The following is an 18783-nucleotide window of genomic DNA, read 5'->3' on the forward strand; positions in this document are numbered from 1 at the left end:
AAAAAAACAAAAAAAAAACTGTAATTACACATTTTCTCCCAATAATGTAATGGATGACAATTACATTTTAAAATAAATATTGCGTCATCTCGTTACAGGTAATTACTTATGAAAGAATTTACAAAAATGATTGATTGATTTCGTTGTGGCTCCCCTTGAAGTGTCCTCCAGTTGCACATGAGCCCAGGTTGCTCACTGTTAAGTGATGGTGTTGCGGCTAAGAAATAGTAGTCGAGAGGCATCAGGCACGCTTGCGCCCCTAGCGGTGACGCTGCACGTCCAAAAAGACATGAAGGAATTTCCGCTGACGTCAGTGCGTAAGTCCAGAACAGGGCTGCAGCTGTCTGGGAGCAACAATAACAAGCTTTAATAAGCAGTAACTTCAACGCGACCCAAGCGCTATATGACAGCGCCGAATACCACGAAATTCCGCAAAATGTGGCGGTCGGAATAACTGTCGCCTTCGTCCTCCGAGAGCAATTCTTCGTTTTGTTTAGTTTTTTCTGTTGTTGTTGTTTTTTTTTTGTCGCAGCAACCGCCGCGATTGAAGCAGCAGACTCGGCCGCAGGGGACCGAGACAGTTTGGGCTGCATCTGGGTCAGTGGGCCTGTCGGCGGCTTCGCCGGTGGTATTGTCGTCCCCGCGTCTACCCACCGCGTCCGTCGTTACTTTTGTTTCTCTACTCGGCATACAAACGGTGCTAACATGCAGGCTAACGGGGCAGCGCAGGACCGAGACCCTGAAGTGTCTTGCCGAAACGGCACCCAGAACGGCGAGTCCTCCGCCGCCGGGGCAGCACACGCCAATGGACTTGTGTCGGCCACCGACAACGGAAACCCGGCGAGTAACAACAACAACAACGGCGTGTCAGGCCAGCCCGCGTCCAACAACAACATCAACAGCGGCTCGACCGACACCAACTGTGGCGTCAAGAAGAAGAAGCGCTTGTCTCAGTCCGAGGAAGACGTCATCAGGCTCATCGGACAACATTTACACGATTTGGGTCTCAAGTAAGTCAACTACGCTTGTCACGGTGGACTTCATATTGTAGCTATCATCGAGACAGGACGCACACGCGACGACATATGCCCCCTTGTTCGTTCCTTTTGAGGGAGAAAATACAGTACACTACAGTGCTGCCTTCCATAACGACAAAGCGCTTAGTAACGTCAGGAGGACGAATGCACCGTCACCGTGAATTCTCAGTATGCAGTTGCGCGTCTTCAAAATCCGTTTTTTTCCCCCAAATATATATAAACGGTGTGTTAAGTGTTATAGCTTCTGTCACATAATCTGAATGTTCAAGGAAAGTAGCAGCATATGGAGCGGACCAGTTTTAAACACACACACACACACACACAGACACGGTAACATTTGCTTGAATTTGGTTTTCAACAAAATTCACTCTTAAGGGTCCCACTAGAATATCGAATTGAGTGACACACATTATTTTCGACTTTTAATTGCATCCGTGGAATATCACTGGTAATATTTACTGCTGTTACTGTAGTGGACGTAGGGTTCCCGGCATGCCTTGCGCCATGTTGTCCATGCGGTAATTCTGTGTCAGTTTTAATGTTCAGATATTTTTGGAGTTAGGGTTTTCATTTTTTTTGTTGTCCCATAAAAGTAGCTTGTGCTCTATAGCAGCATCTCTGTCTTATTGCCTAGTAACTTGTATGGTAAGGGGGGGGGGGGGGGGTCCAAGGTTCAGTTTTAAGGGGGCATAGGTGAAGTTGGGACCTTGTGTAAAATAGAGGTAAAAACAGAATACAATGATTTGAAAATCCCTTTTAAACTTCTATTCAATTGAATGCACTAACTACAAAGACAAGATATTTAGTGTTCAAACTGATGAACATTTTAGTTTTTTGCCAATATTCTCTAATTTCGAATTGGATGCCGGCAAAATGTTGTATCAAAAAAGATGGGACAGGGGCGAGAAAAGACTGGCAAAGTTGAGGAACGCTCAAAAAATACGTTCCACAGGTGAACGGGTTCATTGGAAACAGGTGAGGGTCATATCTGGGTATAAAAGGAGCAACGCTGAAAAGCTCAGTTGCTCACAAGTAAGGATGCAGCAAGTTTCACCACTTTGTGAAGAACTGCATGAGCAAATATTCCAATAGCATTCTGCAACGTACAATTGCAAGGACCCCCACCCAGAAATACCCCGGCGCTAACTTTATTATAAACATTATAAAAAGTTCTATAGTGGTTGTAATTTGCAATAGTGTAGAATTGCATCATTCTGAATTTGTACAAATAGTTTACCCTTCTATCAGTACGCCACTGCAAACAACAGCAACAAAACAGAGAACACAAAGAAGCATCCTCACCTCAGTAGGCCTATTGTTGCCTATACAGTGCAAAAATGCTAAATCTTACCGAGTGAAATCATTTTACTGTATTTTTTTTAACATAGTTAGACTTCTTTCTAAATTTTCAACAAGTCAAAATGACCTGTTTTAAGATACAATATGTTATTTTAAGAATGTTCTCAAGTCAATTCCTACTAGTTCCATTGCCAGATTTTTGTTCACTTATTTTAGGGACAAAATGTCTTCGTTTAAGTGAACAACAAATCTGCTCTTTTTGCGGTGATGTAGCAGAAACAGCCGCTTCAAACACAAATGTCACATGATGAGAGTGGATATACTCACAGGTCAATGATGTGAATTGATTTTATACTCTGTGACATATTGTTTACAGTCAGACGGTGGACCTCCTTATGCAAGAATCCGGCTGCAGGCTGGAGCATCCCTCTGCCACAAAGTTTCGCAATCATGTCATGGAAGGAGAGTGGGACAAGGTTGAACCATGTTATTTACTGCATGACGATAGTCCCACTATAGTACAACTATACTGTATATGATTTTACTTGCCGTTTGTTTTTACCTTCCTACAGGCTGAGAGTGACCTAAATGAGCTGAAGGCACTGATGCATTCTCATACTGCTATCGTGGTGAGTATCCCCAGACTGCCAACACAGCTTAAACACAAACCTTTTTCTTTTAATGTTAAGACAAATGGCATGACATCATACTGTGGATGTGTAGTGTTTGAACTCCATAATCGATCAATCACAAGGGCACCAAAACATACATGCACACAACAAACATAAAACAGACTGTACTGTATATTGACCATGGGTATGATTGTGAATGGTTGTTTGTCTATATGGGTAAAAGCAGAAGAAGTTTACGTACACTATACCCACACGCTTTTTTTTTTTTCTCACTGCCTGACATTAAATCAGCTTGTTTCCTGTTTTAGGTCAATTAGGATAACCAAAATGATTTCTATTTGCTAATTACCAGAATAATGAAGAATTTATGAGACACATTTTCATTACTTTCTTCAAAGTCAAAGGTTTACATACACTTCATTATTCTTTCCTACCATTGCCTTTAAACTTGGGACGAATGTTTTAGATATCCTTCCACAAGCTTCTGACAATAATTGGCAGAAATTTTGGTCCATTCCTCCTGATAGAACTGCTGTAACTGAGCCAAGTTTGTAGGCCGCCTTGCTCGCACATGACTTTTCAGGTCTGCCAATACATTTTCAATAGGATTGAGGTCAGGGCTTTGTCATGGTCACTCCAAAACATTGACTTTGACCAGTTTGGCAGTTTTCTTCAGGTCACTGTCCATTAGGAAGACCCAAGCTTTAACTTGTTGGCTGATGTCTTGATGTTGCTTCAGTATTTCCACATAATGTGCTTTGCTCATGATCCCATATGTTTTGTGAAGTGCACCAGTCCTCCTGTAGCAAAATAACCCCACAACATGATGCCGTCACCCCCGTATTTCAAAGTTGGGATGGTGTTCTCAGTCTTGCAAGCTTCCCTCTTTTTTCACTAAACGTAACGATGCCAATTATGGCCAAACAGTTGAATTTGAGTTTTGTCAGACCACAAAAAAAATAAGGTCTTTGTCCCTGTGTGCATTTGCAAACTGGAATCTGGCTTTTTGATATTACTTTTGGAGTAATGACTTCTTGGCAGAGTGGCTTTTCAGCCCATGTCGGTACAGTTGTGGAAATGTTTTTTATTGTTCTGTTTGTTGTTCAAATACTTGAAGGAAAAGTAACGTGTGCAGTTTATTATCTGAGCAAAGAGGTCAGACAATTTGATATATGTACACATGCATCGTCTCAACGGTCTGGCCAGGAGGCGGTTTAAACACCATTTTATAAATACCTTTCTATTAGGAAATGGTTCAGACCAATACATGCAATGCAGTAAGACACAGACAATATGTCAGGCAGAAATCAACAGGATATGACAATAAGGGGAAAATGCATACAGTTGGTTTCACACCTCCACCTGTTCTTCTTGATCAGATGAACTGGAGTCGCATTTGAATAATCTATTTAGTCCGAAGTGTTGAGATTCAGTATTGAAGGTGCAACACATTAAAATGAGTTATATTATAAAATTTGCCATTATAGTACAGTACTCGTTTCACTGTGGATAATAATACACACTTACAAGCTTCAGTCAGCATCTTTCACAAGGTCATTTGCTTTGTTTTTGGGATGATATGTACATTTCGGATGAAAGCGCGTTCATTTCTGAAACACAGAATTCTCACCTTCCTGAGCGGTATGATAGCTGGACATTCCCTTGGTGTTTATACTTGCGTATACTGTTTGAACAGATGAACGTGGAAACCTTCAGGCATCTGAAAATGGTACCCAAGGATGAACCAGACTTGTGCGAGTCCCCAATTCTCTTCCTGATATCTTAGCTGATCATTTGACTTTTCCATGATATTACACATAGGAGTGTGTTTCAGGTGTGCCTAGTTCATATACCGTAATTTCTCGTGTATAATGCGCACCCATGTATAATACGTACCCCCAAAGTTCTGGAAAGCCCTTTTACCCATGTATAATTCATTTTTACAATGCATGATTTTGCTTCTACCATATTATCAAAACATGAAGTATCATCTGTATTTTGTTATTTTTTTCAAATAATTATTTGGAAGTAAAGCACTTTATTTGAACATGTAATACTTTATTTTTATTTTCATGCTCTTATTTTGAAATACACAGCCCTACTTTTATTTAGTAAATGAGAAAACTATTTGTTTGTTTGTGTTGTTGCTTTGTTTGTTTGCTTGTGAGCAAATTGTGCTCATATGTTTGATTACCCAGGCAGAATTTGTAAGATGGGTACAATTCTTTAAAGAAAACATGAAGGACCGGGCACACATTTAATTATTTAAAAAAAAAAAAAGGGATTTAAATGAAACTGTCAAGCATTTCAGAAAAGCATTATCATTAAACAAAACATAACCATAAAGAAATTAATGATGGTGTTTGTTCAGTCATCAGTTGTATTTTAAAAAACAAACAAACAAATTATTACTGAGTATGTAAACTTATGAGCACAATATGCAGTCATATGTACCCCTGTCATATTGGAATGCAAGTGTAGGCTACGCCTTTTTCATAACCTCTCGGTGACGGTGGCATATTGGGATTAAAGTGTACAACTTTTTCATAACCTCTAGATGGCGGCATACATTTATAAAATGTGAGTTTTTTTCTTTTTCATTTCCCCCTATACTTATGTATAATGTGCGCTATTGACTTTACATTTTTTGGGGGGGGAAATGCGCATTATACACGAGAAATTACGGTACATCCACGGTGTGTCTCGAATTTCAGATGTTGTCAATAAACCAATCAGAAGCTTCCAAAGAAATGACAGCATCTGCGTTTTCCCAAATTGTTTAAGGGTATAGTAATCTTACTGTGTGCAAGCTTGTGACTTTGAAGAAAGTCATGAAAAATTGCAACAACAAAAAATCTTAATTATTTTCTCATTATTCTGGCATTAAGCAAATAGGATTAATTTTGGTAATCCTAATTGATTTAGAACAGGAAAAAATCTTAACCTGATTTATTGTCAGGCAATGAGGAAAAACAAGTCAATGTGTCTTTTTATATCATATCTGTAAACATCTGATTATAACTGTATCTCCTTGACCCTTTTGTTTAGTCTGCTACATGGGGAACCCCTTTTTTCTTTGGCTGACAAATGTCAGTTCAAAATATGCACAAATAAGATCGTACGGTTCGAAAACCTGAGGGATTGTCCAAGGTGATGTGTCAAAATTACAGTGACATTTCAAACGGCGTCAAAACTCAAATAGCACAAATGGAACATTATTCACGAGAAGAGCAGTGTGGTCAGTAGACCAGGTAATCGTTAGTAATCGTTTTTTCCTGAATGTATTTATGGAGGATTTTATGAGGCGTTTTAAGCGCTCATTCAATGTTGTTGTTGTTTTTTCCCCTCACACAAAGATGGTGGTCACTTGTCACGTTGTTAGTTTTACATTAGTTGTGATTTTGACATTATAACCCCTGAAACCATTTTCTCCATGTCTTTGCTTGGCGCTGAGAGTTCTAGGCATGTGACAGATCCTTTGTATTGTTGAACTTAATATGGAGGTTGTCATGGTTAGTGATGTTCATTGATAATTTGCTTCGGTCATACTGTATAATGCGGAACACAAAGCATGTGGGAGTCACATTGTCTTTTTTTGTCTTTGTTATCTTAACTCCGAACTGTGCAGCGCATGAAGTTCCTCCTGCTGCAGCAGAAGTATTTGGAGTATCTCGAGGATGGTAAAGTCTTGGAGGCTCTGCAGGTTCTCAGAGCCGAACTCACCCCTCTCAAGTACAACACAGAACGCATCCACATTCTGAGCGGGTCAGTACACCGTCGTTCTTATCAATAATTCAGTGGTGCCTTGGTATACGAGTGACCCGACCTGATTTTTTTTGAGATACAAGCCATCATTTGGCTGTTTTTTTTTTTTTTCTTTCTTCCTTCCTTTGACTTGTGAGCTCAAACTTCAGGTACGCACTGTATGGTGGCAATGAACTCAACTCACTTCACGCAGCACTTAGGCAAATAGTGAACAACTCTTCAAAAAAAAAAAAAAAAAGAGGCTTCATGCTGTTTAATGCCACACCCAGTTGAAGTTTATTTTCAAACTAGACATAGAACAAAGAGAATTACAATGTGTATTTCAGTCTGCTAGCTTAATGCTAATGCTATTTAGCATCTACATCGTGGTGCTTGAACCATTTAAGCAACAGGTTGAAGACAAGCAGTGCAGCAACATGTACACTGACAGTATAAAAGTACATACTCACATTCATATATCCTTTATCCTTAGAAAGACTTATATTAGTGTCGTACTGATGAGCTGAGGTCATTCAGATGTGATTTTGACTCCCCTGCTGCTTTATGATTGGCTCCTGCAAAGAGGCAATGACTACCTAGCGCACTAGTAGGATTCATAATAAGTTGACACCTCAATGAACATTATATCAGTCTTTCTTATATTGCCTCCAGATTGCCAAGGCAGGCACACCAGAAGGAGCAGCATTCAATTGAGGCAAATATGACAAAAATTGTTTATTTTTCATTCTTTTTGATTCTATTTAATTATGTCATTACTGTATGCTTTTATAAAGTAAAATACAATGTCGTACTATTGTTCCTCATTAAAATAAGCGTTACAACATTTTCTGGGGTGGGGGAGGCTGAAACAGATGAATGGTATTCCCATTAATTTCAATGGGAAAGATGATTAGAGATAACAGTTGTTTGAGCTACGAGCGTGATCACAGAACGAATAAAACTTGTATCTCAAGGCACCACTGTAACTGTATTTTGTATTGCCTTTTTATTTTTTTTCTGTCTCAGGATTTGGGTCAAAGAGTTAAAGTAAATGAATATACGGGATGTCATTTTAGCGATACTTTGTGAGATTTTCTTTGCATTTTGCGTGCGCAGTAATATTCACTGACTGTCTTTTGGACGGTAGATAAGAAAGTTTGATCGTGTGGTTTGAAGGTACCTGATGTGCAGTCATGCAGAGGACCTGCGAGCCAAAGCAGACTGGGAAGGCAAAGGCACGGTATCACGAACAAAGCTGCTGGATAAACTCCAGAGTGAGTGCAGTCTGACTCACACACACTTAACTGTACACGGTGTACATTCGACAGTGACTGATGTTTGTGCTTATCATGCCTTTACTGAAACTCTACAGCTGCTTACTACATTATTTTACCATTTGTTTCTTGTTTCATTAACATTATGTTTAGATTATTGAGTTGGATGGTATGGTCACATTTGATGAGATTTGTACTCATTCCAAACATTCACAGTGATTAAAATATGATGAAGCGCTTAAAAGGCAGTTTTAAAACCCCTTTCACTTTTAACATCAGTGCTATCAATTTTCCTAATAGAATGCATACTGTTAATTTAATTAGTCATTGTAGTTGTATCCTTGTCTGACAATGTCCCTTGATGTATTTGCCTTAAAGGTGACACATTCTTCAAGCAGAATTCTTCTTATTCTGACATCTTTTATTATTCGACCATTTCCTCAACAGTGCGTGGTTAATGTGTGACAGTCACCTGTACAGTATAGTAGAAATAATATTAATTGTGTCACTGAGCAGAACGGGATATGAAAATGAGCTGACTTTGAACTATTAGAAGTGTCTGTCTCTATGCTCACTGTAGTTGGCCTGTCATTACGAAAACAAATTCTCCAATCTGGACTCGGAACTGGACGGGCACCAAAATGGACATTGCTGCTCCAAAGTTTCATGGAAATAAAATCTGTTTAATTCATTAGTTTAATCGATTCCAGTTTAATGCCGCTTCTCGTGTAATTGCTGCTTGGCAGACGTAAATAAATGGCGAAAAAAATGCATTTGTCAGTGTATCCAAGTTGTTTTAGCATCGACAGTTAATATTAAACACGCTATGTGATCTTTCTGTGAACTTTCATGCAGCCTACTTGCCTCCGTCAGTGATGCTGCCGCCTCGCAGACTGCAGACTCTGCTAAAGCAGGCGGTGGAACTACAGCGGGAGCGTTGCCTCTACCACAACACCAAGCTGGATAGTGGACTGGACTCCGTGTCCTTGCTGCTGGACCACGGCTGCAGCCGGTAAGAAGCCACACAGTGTACTTATAAGACATGTTTCTGGCTATGTTCACACTGTAGGTCAATTCCGATTTTTCTGCCCAATATTTTTTCTATGCCATTGTGAACAGTACAATACCAATTTTTTCATATCCGACCCAGGCCTCTTTCATATGGAGATACAAATCGTATATGTACGTGACGTGAGTGCATTATGGACGCTCGCATCCGACCCATACGTCATCAAACGGCGACAAACGTTGCAATTGTTTGGCAAAAGAGACGCGCCACACAATGGCAACCGGTGGACGAAGGAGAGAAAACAGTCAGTGGCAAAAAGAAGATGCTTTAGAACTGATACATATAAGAAAACGATGGCTCCGGTTGCACAAAATCCTCGAAATCGCCAAAAGGGCGTCATGATGAGACCTATTTACTTCTGTCAACACGGCGACTCGTGTTCATGCGCAAGCACAATGTGATGTCACCGACGTGTGCCGTCCACAGTAGAAGCCTCATATGTTTTGGGGAATGTGAACGACTATATAAAAAGACTGGGGAAAAAAAATCTGAATTTGGCATCATGCCCTGCATTGTGACCGAAGCCTCTGATCTCCTTTTTCTTCAAATTCTTGATAGTTTTTGCTATTGTGTTGTTGAGGAGCCAAAATAAAATATAGACAGAAGGTGGAAAGAAGAACACATTGCATCATCCTATCATTCCTTACCTAACTGGATAGTGCAAGCCTGGGCCAGCCCTTACTCTACAGCTTATCAACAGGGACTTTTGCACTCTTAATTCTCACTCTTAGTGTTTCGACGGTGACACCGGTTTTCATTTAATTTTCTATGACTGGCCATGTACTTTTTTTCCTCTTTCTTTCATGGCAAACTCATTATTTTTTTAATGGTATGGGTCAGAGCTAGTAGTGTCATCTTTCACACTCCAAGCATCAATAATTATCCCAGCTTTATTATTATTATTATTATTATTTTTATTATCCATCCATTCATTTTCTGTACCGCATATCCTCACTAGGGTCGTGGGCGTGCTGGAGCCTATCCCAGCTATCTTCGGGGGAGTACACCCTGAACTAGTCACCAGCCAATCGCAGGGATTATTATTATTATTATTATCAGACTTTACACCGATTTTATCGGGCTGATCGGTATCGGTATTTTATGCTGATCGGCTGAAATGTCATAATTCGCCGATCATTGATCAGCTCTGCAAAAGACATTTACTCCGCGTCGCCATCGTGGACAGTATATTTGAATCCAAAAGCGAGTTTATTTTTAGCCTTGTCGCGTGTCTTTTGACGTAGTATTGGAAATATCTGACGGCCAATAAAGTTATTTAAAAAAACAACAACAAAAAACATGTCGGCGGTGTGGAACAGACAACACGTCTGAGACAGACAAAACGTAATGCCCGGAGACTACAAGATAAATTTGCTCTTTCACGATTTCACTATGTCAGACTACTGCAATAAAATCTCCCGATTCCGATACCACCGCATCCCGTTTTTTACGATCATTGGGCTTTATCTTGTCAATTCAAATGCAACCGGATACACTCGTTACCGTGGCCACGACAAAAAGAGTGGATTGCGCCGACTGTATTCTAAGGACAAAATGGGGAAAAACGTGCGTTGGTGGTCACCGGTGCGCAGGACAGGAGAGGACGTTTGTTTAAGGCTTGCGTGAGGTATGCTCACGTACTTTTAATACGATACGGCTCACAAGCAGGCAACAAAAACGTTATGTAGCCTAGCAAGCGAGTGGTAGCACGAATGGTTGTACGTAAACATGCCGCCGTTCTGTCGAATCATGCTCTAAAGTTTCGGTGTGGGTGAAGTAATTTAATTACAGTAAGTTAGCACCCATTATTTCTGTCATGTAATGTTGGTTTGACCTGACTGATTAGAATACACAATCTGACTAGAACAGTGATTTCCAACCATTATGGAGCCAAGGAACATATTTTACAATTGAAAAATCTCACGGCACGCCAACAAACAAAAATGTCACAAAAAGCGGATACATTAATTACTGTATTTACTTTTTGCCATCTAATAGAAGACCATTCTATTGTTCTGTCTGTCACTATGCCTCACTGGCATAACTAGAGGAACAAAGATTCATTATTTATTGTAAATATAATTTTTTGAGCAATTAAGTACACAAGTATATACAGTAAATGAACAGGTCATTTAAATAGACACGTTCCTTCGTCTTGTGATCGTTTTTTTAAACTCGCTGATCGGTGATCGTCCCCAAAAATCCTGATCGTGTTAAGCCTAATTTATTATTATTATTATTATTATTGTGCACTGCTTTTTATGCATGAAAGGCGGCGATTTTATAATGTGGTCCAGTGGCCGGACTCACTTGAAAATTGTTATGTAAATAAGCAGATTTCTGATTCAATTCACAAAATCTAGAATGTCTTGCTCGCAGACCCAATTTTAGAAAAAGGCAGCTAAAACGTTTACTTTATTTATTTTCACATTTGATGGGTATTGTATTTGTATTCAAACAATTGAAAAATGGCCATCATTTGTCCCCTTTAAGTGTTGCATACTGCAATTTACACTCTACACTCGGGATGCACAGTATTTTGTTTGATCATCGTCATTTGCGATGTGCGCAAACCTCCTGACGATGTAGGAGGAAAAGAACTCAGGTACCCAACATGCACTGCGCGGATCAGTCTACCAATTACAATCATACTTTAAATAGTGTTCGCAAAACATTTTCCAAATAAGAGGCAAAACGTTCTTGCTTCGTTTTGTTAATCTGTCAATCCCAGCTGTTGTTTACTGTAAAGCTGTCACATAAAACATGATTAAACAACGAATGTCTGCTGACCTTAGTGCGAGCATACGGTGATAAGAAAAGATAGACATGCTAATAAGATTAGCACGGATGTTAACCTTTACAGTAAATTATAACCCTTCGAACAACACACGCAGCAGCCCAGAGATGTGGTGTCGTCCTCTGGTGCTTCGGAGGACGTCCAAGGAGAGCTTGGTAATGTTCACATACTTTTAATACGGCTTGCAAGCAGGCAACATATTGTAACTCGCTTGCTACCATAGCCAAAAAAAGAAAGTTGATGATTTAGACATACGGGGCGCTTTCATTTTAAGCGACGCAGCAGGACAGGCTTTACAGTAGTGACGAACCATACCGACCAATCACATGCGAGTCCTGCCACCCCCTTCAGCCAATCAAATCTGCATTTCAGGCCGTAATCACTGAATGTGGACAGACCAGGGGAGAGAGAAAGAGACTCGGCGTGGAAGTTGAGTTAAAGAGACAGAAAGATCATAAAATAATCGATAAAGGAAGATAACATCTGGAACAAATGGCGCTTAAAATGGAACGGACACTGGAGTAAGTGCTCCGAGTGGAGTTTTCCACTCGGAGCACTTAAAAGTGAATATATGTGAAATGGCATTATGAAGTTAAGCATAAATGTTTTGAACAAGTATAACCTCGAAAACGGTTCAGTTAAGATTTGTGAAATTAAAATATAATTAAGACTTCACTGTTGTGTCAAGATCCCAGACAGAAAAGGGAGAAACTTGAACTTTTATTTTTTATCTTTCTGAAGTTAAGCACTTTATTTGAACAGGTATAACTTTCTCTTTTCATTTACTTGCTCTTATTCTGAAATGCAGCCCAACTTCTATTTAGTAAATGAGAGAACATTACAAAGTTGTGCTCATATGTATATTTGCAGAATTTGTGAGGTGTACAGTTCTTGAAAGAAAACTTGAAGGATCAGGCAAAACACATTTAATTTTATTTTTAATGGGATTCGAATTAAACTGTAAGGCATTTCAGAAAAGCACAATCATTAAAAAAAACAACGAAAATAATGAGATGGTCCTTGTTCAGTCATCAATCATATTTAAAAACAAAAACAAAACAAAAAACACTAATATTTCACAAATTCTGAAGAGTATGTAATGTTATGAGCACAAGTGTACATGTCAGTAGTCATACATACTCTATTTGTTTAATTCTGTGTTGTTTGACAATAATAAATGCCAAAAGGTTTTTGAATTTGATTGATATAATGATTACAAGCAGACACTACTACTTAAATATACAGTATATGACAATAAATAGACACTAGATGATCTTCCGAACCTTGCTTCAAGAAATGTTCTCGATCTGGACCTGAAAATTTTAGTTAAATACCCCCAGTGCTTGACATTTTGGTGTCCTAGGCCCAAATCATGGGTTGTGGATTATGTCAAACAACAAGGAGTATTGTCAATCCTGATCTGGGAAATGAGCCAAAATAGCAAATCGGGCCAATAAAGGACTACAATCTTGTCGTCTGATCCAGGCACAAGGTGCCCACAGCAGTGTGTATTGTTTACTCTAAAGTAACGTGCTCAAATACAGAAATGCTAATGCATGTAATGTTAAAACGTATAAAATTACAGATTGATTAAAAAGAAATGAATAGTGTTATGCGGACTACAGTATGACTGTGCATGGGAAAAAAAAGATTTTAACTTCATAACTGGCTGGACACTTAGCTGCTCAATACTACAGTGCATTTAAATACAGGTAGGCTTCACGCAAATATTCCGTGCTCTGTTGAGCGTAGTCTATTTCTACCGAAGCTATTATAAACTAAAAAAAAAAATACATAGAGGGGGAAAAGAAAAATGTGTGCCTGATTTCACATGGCACGAGTTCGTTATCCTGTGTATTTTCACATCGTAATATACAACCACAATTCCAATGAAGTTGGGACGTTGTGTTAAACATAAATAAAAACAGAATTCAATTATTTGCAAATCATGTTCAACCTATATTTCATTGAATACACTAGAAAAACAAGATATTTAATGTTCAAACTGATCAACTTTATCGTTTTTAGCAAATAATCATTAAATTAGAATTTTATGGCTGCAACATGTTCCAGAAAAGCTGGGACAGGTGGCAAAGGTGGCAAAAAAGACTGAGAAAGTTACTCTCACGCCCAAATATATGCTTAAAAAGCATTACCATATCTCTGGCGTCTGCTAATTAAACAGTGCCATGTACAACCCCAATTCCAATGAAGGTGGGACGTTGTGTTAAACAAATAAAAACAGAATACAATGATTTGTTCAATCTATATTTAATTGAATACACTACAAAGACAAGCTATTTAATGTTCAAACTGATCAACTTTATTAATAGTTTTTTGCACAAACTCATTAACTAAGAATGTTATGGCAGCAACACGTTCCAAAAGAAGCTGGGACAGGTGCCAAAAAAAAAAAAAGACTGAGAAAGTTGAGGAATGCTCATCAAACACCTGCTTGGAACATCCCACAGGTGAACAGGCTAATTGGGAACAGGTGGGTGCCATGATTGGGTATAAAAGGAGCTTCCCTGAATTGCTCAGTCATTCACAAGCAAAGATGGGCCGAGGTTCACCTCTTTGTGAACAAGTGCGGGAGAAAATAGTCAAACAGTTTAAGGACAATGTTCCTCAAGGTACAATTGCAAGGAATGTAGGGATTTCATCATCTACGGTCCATAATATCATCAAGAGATTCAGAGAATCTGGAGAAATCACTGCATGTAAGCGGCAAGGCCGAAAACCAACATTGAATGCCCGTGACCTTCGATCCCTCAGGCGGCACTGCATCAAAAACCGACATCAATGTGTAAAGGATATCACCACATGGGCTCAGGAACACTTCAGAAAACCAATGCCAGTAAATATAGTTTGGCGCTACATCCTTAAGTGCAACTTGAATCTCTACTATGCAAAGAAAAAGCAATTTATCAACAACACCCAGAAATGCCGCCGGCTTCTCTGGGCCCGAGCTCATCTAAGATGGACTGATGCAAAGTGGAAAAGTGTTCTGTGGTCCGATGAGTCCACATTTCAAATTGTTTTGGGAAATTGTGGACGTCGTGTCCTCCGGGCCAAAGAGGAAAAGAAACATCCGGACTGAAAGTTCAAAAGCCAGCATCTGTGATGGTATGGGGCTGTGTTAGTGCCAATGGCATGGGTAATTTACACATCTGTGAAGGCAGCATTAATGCTGAAAGGTACATACAGGTTTTGGAGAAACATATGCTGCCATCCAAGCAACATCTTTTTCATGGACGCCCCTGCTTATTTCAGCAAGACAATGCCCTACCACATTCCACATTGTGTGTTTTGGACATACTTGGCAAATAAAGATGATTCTGATTCCGCACATGTTACAACAGCGTGGCTTCGTAGTAAAAGAGTGCGGGTACTAGACTGGCCTGCCTGCAGGTCAGACCTGCCTCCCATTGAAAATGTGTTGTGCATTATGAAGCGTAAAAGAAGACCTCGGACTGTTGAACAGCTGAAGCTGTACATCAAGCAAGAATGGGAAAGAATTCCACCTACAAAGCTTCAACAATTAGTGTCCTCAGTTCCCAAACGTTTATTGAATGTTGTTAAAAGAAAAGGTGATGTAACACAGTGGTAAACATGACCCTGTCCCAGCTTTTTTGGAACGTGTTGCAGCCATAAAATTCTAAAATTCTCTTTGCTAAAAACAATCAAGTTTATCAGTTTGAACATTGAACATATGGTCTTTGTAATGTATGCAATTAAATATAGACTAAACATGATTTTGAAATCATTGTATTCAGGTTTTTTTTGTGTTTAACACAACGTCCCAACTTCATTGGAATTGGGGTTGTATATCACAGGGTTGCAAAAAAATCGCAATGTGATTTATTTCTTTTTATTTAGTTTTTCCCAATACCGTGCAGCCCTAATCTACACCCATTCAGCCAAATGCTGTGAAGACTCATGGCAACACAGAAGACAATCAAAGCTACTACATTTAGTGTGAAAGCAAAGATAACTTATTCAATCTGACCTCAGCCCAAATGAAAAGTGATTCTCTTACTGACGACTATAAAGTCAAAGGCTGTCAAAGCTGCTCGAGTGGACAAAACATATCAGTTAATGCATTGATTTCCTCCTCAACAGTGCTTCAAAATTGTTAGGAAGAAACTACAATTTTAGTTGTTCCCGATAGATTTTTACCCCCTGAAAATTAAGGGCTCGGTATAAAATTATGACTGAAGTTCAAAATGGTTCTGAAATAAATGTGTTATTGTTTTTAGGAAACAATTCCCCTGCTACACTCAACAAATACTTACTGAACACTGCAACGAAGTTTGGTTTTGCAAGTTCTCCAATGATGGCACAAAACTGGCAACTGGTTCCAAAGACACTACAGTCATTATATGGCATGTAGACACGGTAATGTATTGTTAACTCGCCATCAGTGAGTGTTATGTCATCAATTATGGATCAGTTGGCATATGAGAGCTGGAATGCGTGTGTGTGTGTTTTTTTTACAGGAAACACGGCAGGTGAAGTTAATGAAGACTCTGGAGGGTCATGCATATGGAGTCTCTTACTTGGCATGGAGTCCTGATGATTCCTATCTGATAGCATGTGGTCCTGACGATTGCTCTGAGTTGTGGCTGTGGAATGTACAGGTAAGATCAACTCAGATCATTTGCAAATACTGAAACTTCTTGTGAATAATACGCATTTTCCCCCAAAATTCTATCCAAAGGTATAACCGCACCTTGGGGTTGTGCAAAAGGTGTACTTTCATTCCAGTATGATATGTAATGTCTAATGTCACAAATGTATATATTTTACGGTAAGTTTTCACCACTCACTCGAGAATCATGAAATCCTTGTGAGCCCGTATTATATTTTCAGATGGGAAGGCCAAATAATTAGAGCTAGTGACAATTAACAGTGGGGCAGTGTCAGGCTGGGGAGGACACTCGCCCAAGTGTTCCAGCACTCCGGCCTGCTCTCTGGCCCGCCATGCCTTTCCCCCGCGGATTTTTAATCCACTACATCCATTCGCACATCCTTTGGGGAGCTGGTTGGCCTGAGTGGGGGTGACAGTTGCGGGTCATCATTGCCCGTGACCGTCTCGCCTCAACCCCTAATGCACGGCACTCCACCACACATGATCACGGTACAGGGGTAATGGTTGCCAGTCGGGGATCTGGTAACCATAGTAATAGGGTGGGTGGTGGGTATCCACATTTCTCTTGGCTTGACTTCTGGGGCCTGCCAACCCCGCCCTCCCTCCTTTGGGTCCCCGCCTTCCTCTCCCCTCTCCTGGCGCCCTCGCCTGTAATTGCTCACTGACCTTTGGCAGGGTTGTGACTTTTTTAGGGTGGCAGTTGCGTTGGACCCTGTTGGTGGCTGGGGCCCCCATGCTCTTGGGTGTGGTGGAGCCAGTGGCAGCGGTGGGGTGCAGCGGGTGGGGAGGATTGGGCGTGGGGGACGGAGGTCCCACATCCTGTCCTGTCCTGCCCTTTTCTGTCCTCTTTCATCTTGTTGTATTGGTTAGTTGTTGCATATCCTCACCGGATGTCGTCCCCCCCCCACCAACCATCCACAAATAAGAACACGATTATTATACTGTTGTAGCGTTACTTTTGGTCAAATATCTAGAATGTCTAACTATTGTTCTGCTGTGGTTCACACCCCTATTCTCCTTCTCCGTTCTGTCCCTCTGTCTGTCCCCTAAAACCCTATTCCGTCCAGCTGCATTTTCAATAAACATCAGAAAAATTTAAAAATAAGCAGAGGGAGTATTTGAAACTCCCCTGTTGGACAGCAAAACTGTTCCAGCACAAAAGGCATACAGATCCACCATTCTGCATGCCCAGGCAGCTGAACACGACAGGTTAAAAAATAAATGAATAAATAAAAAAATACAGATAGTGAAGATTGGTCGCAGTCTGGTGATATTAACGCCCCCCCCCACCCACCCCCGGCCGCCTCGATCAGAACCCGAGGGGTGTGTTATTGGACTTCTTCTTGGCTCATCACGGCTTGTCCATAACGAACACCATGTTCAAGCATAAGGGTGTTCATACGTGCACTTGGCACCAGGACACACTAGGCTGCAGTTTGACTTTGTGGTCATGTCATCGGACTTGCGGCCACATGTTTTGGACACTCTGGTGAAGAGAGGGGTGGAGCTGTCAACTGATCACCACCTAGTGGTGTGTTGGGTCTGATGGTGGGGGAAGATGCCAGTCCGACCTGGCAGGCCCAAACGTATTGTGAGGGTCTGCTGTGAACGTCCGGCAGAATACCCTGTGAGAAGGAGTTTCAACTCCAACCTCTGGCAGAACTTAACCCACGTCCCGTGGGAGGCGGGGTACATTGAGTCCAAGTGGGCCATGTTCTGCACCTATATTGCTGAGGCGGCGAACCAGAGCTGTGGCTGTAAAGTGGTCGGTACCTGTCATGGCGGAAACCCCCAAACCCGATGGTGGACACCAGCGGTGAGGTATGCCGTCAAGCTGAAGGAGGAGTCCTAAAGGGCCTTTTTGGCTCGTGGGACTCCTGAGGCAGCTGATGGGTACCGGCTGGCCAAGCGGAATGCAGCTTTGGTGGTCACTGAGGCAAAAACTTGGGCATGGGAGGAATTCAGTGAGGCGATGGCGAAAAACCTCCGGACGGCTTCGAGGAAATTCTATCATCCAGCGTCTCAGGAGGGGAAAGCAGTACACGATCAACACTGTGTATAGTGGGGATGGGGCACTGCTGACCTTGACACGAGATGTATTGAGTCGATGGGGAGAATACTTAGACCTCCTCAATTCCAGCGACACGCCTTCCCATGAGGAAGTAGAGTCTGGGATCTCTGAGGCAGGCTCTCCTATCTCTGGGGTTGAGGTCACCGAGGTGGTTAAATAGCTCCTCGGTGGAAAGACCCCGGGGGTGGATGAGATTCGCGCGGAGTTCC

General features: G+C 40.9%; 1 protein-coding gene across 2 annotated transcripts in view; it reads left to right on the plus strand.

The window, feature by feature from the left end:
- The first annotated feature begins 369 nt into the window (after positions 1 to 369).
- wdr26a (WD repeat domain 26a) overlaps positions 370 to 18783 on the plus strand; it is a 33571-nt gene continuing 15157 nt past the window's right edge. The window contains exons 1-8 of one of the 2 annotated variants that reach the window (XM_061673635.1): positions 370 to 1010; positions 2713 to 2812; positions 2909 to 2965; positions 6597 to 6733; positions 7889 to 7986; positions 8842 to 8998; positions 16112 to 16250; positions 16352 to 16492. In XM_061673635.1, coding sequence (XP_061529619.1) covers positions 706 to 1010; positions 2713 to 2812; positions 2909 to 2965; positions 6597 to 6733; positions 7889 to 7986; positions 8842 to 8998; positions 16112 to 16250; positions 16352 to 16492 — 1134 coding nt within the window. In that variant the 5' untranslated portion in view covers positions 370 to 705. The remainder of the gene's footprint in view (positions 1011 to 2712; positions 2813 to 2908; positions 2966 to 6596; positions 6734 to 7888; positions 7987 to 8841; positions 8999 to 16111; positions 16251 to 16351; positions 16493 to 18783) is intronic. The other variant, XM_061673634.1, reaches the window with a different exon arrangement.

The sequence above is a fragment of the Phycodurus eques genome, chromosome 4 (assembly GCF_024500275.1).
Source record: "Phycodurus eques isolate BA_2022a chromosome 4, UOR_Pequ_1.1, whole genome shotgun sequence".
Classification (NCBI taxonomy): Eukaryota; Metazoa; Chordata; class Actinopteri; order Syngnathiformes; family Syngnathidae; genus Phycodurus; species Phycodurus eques.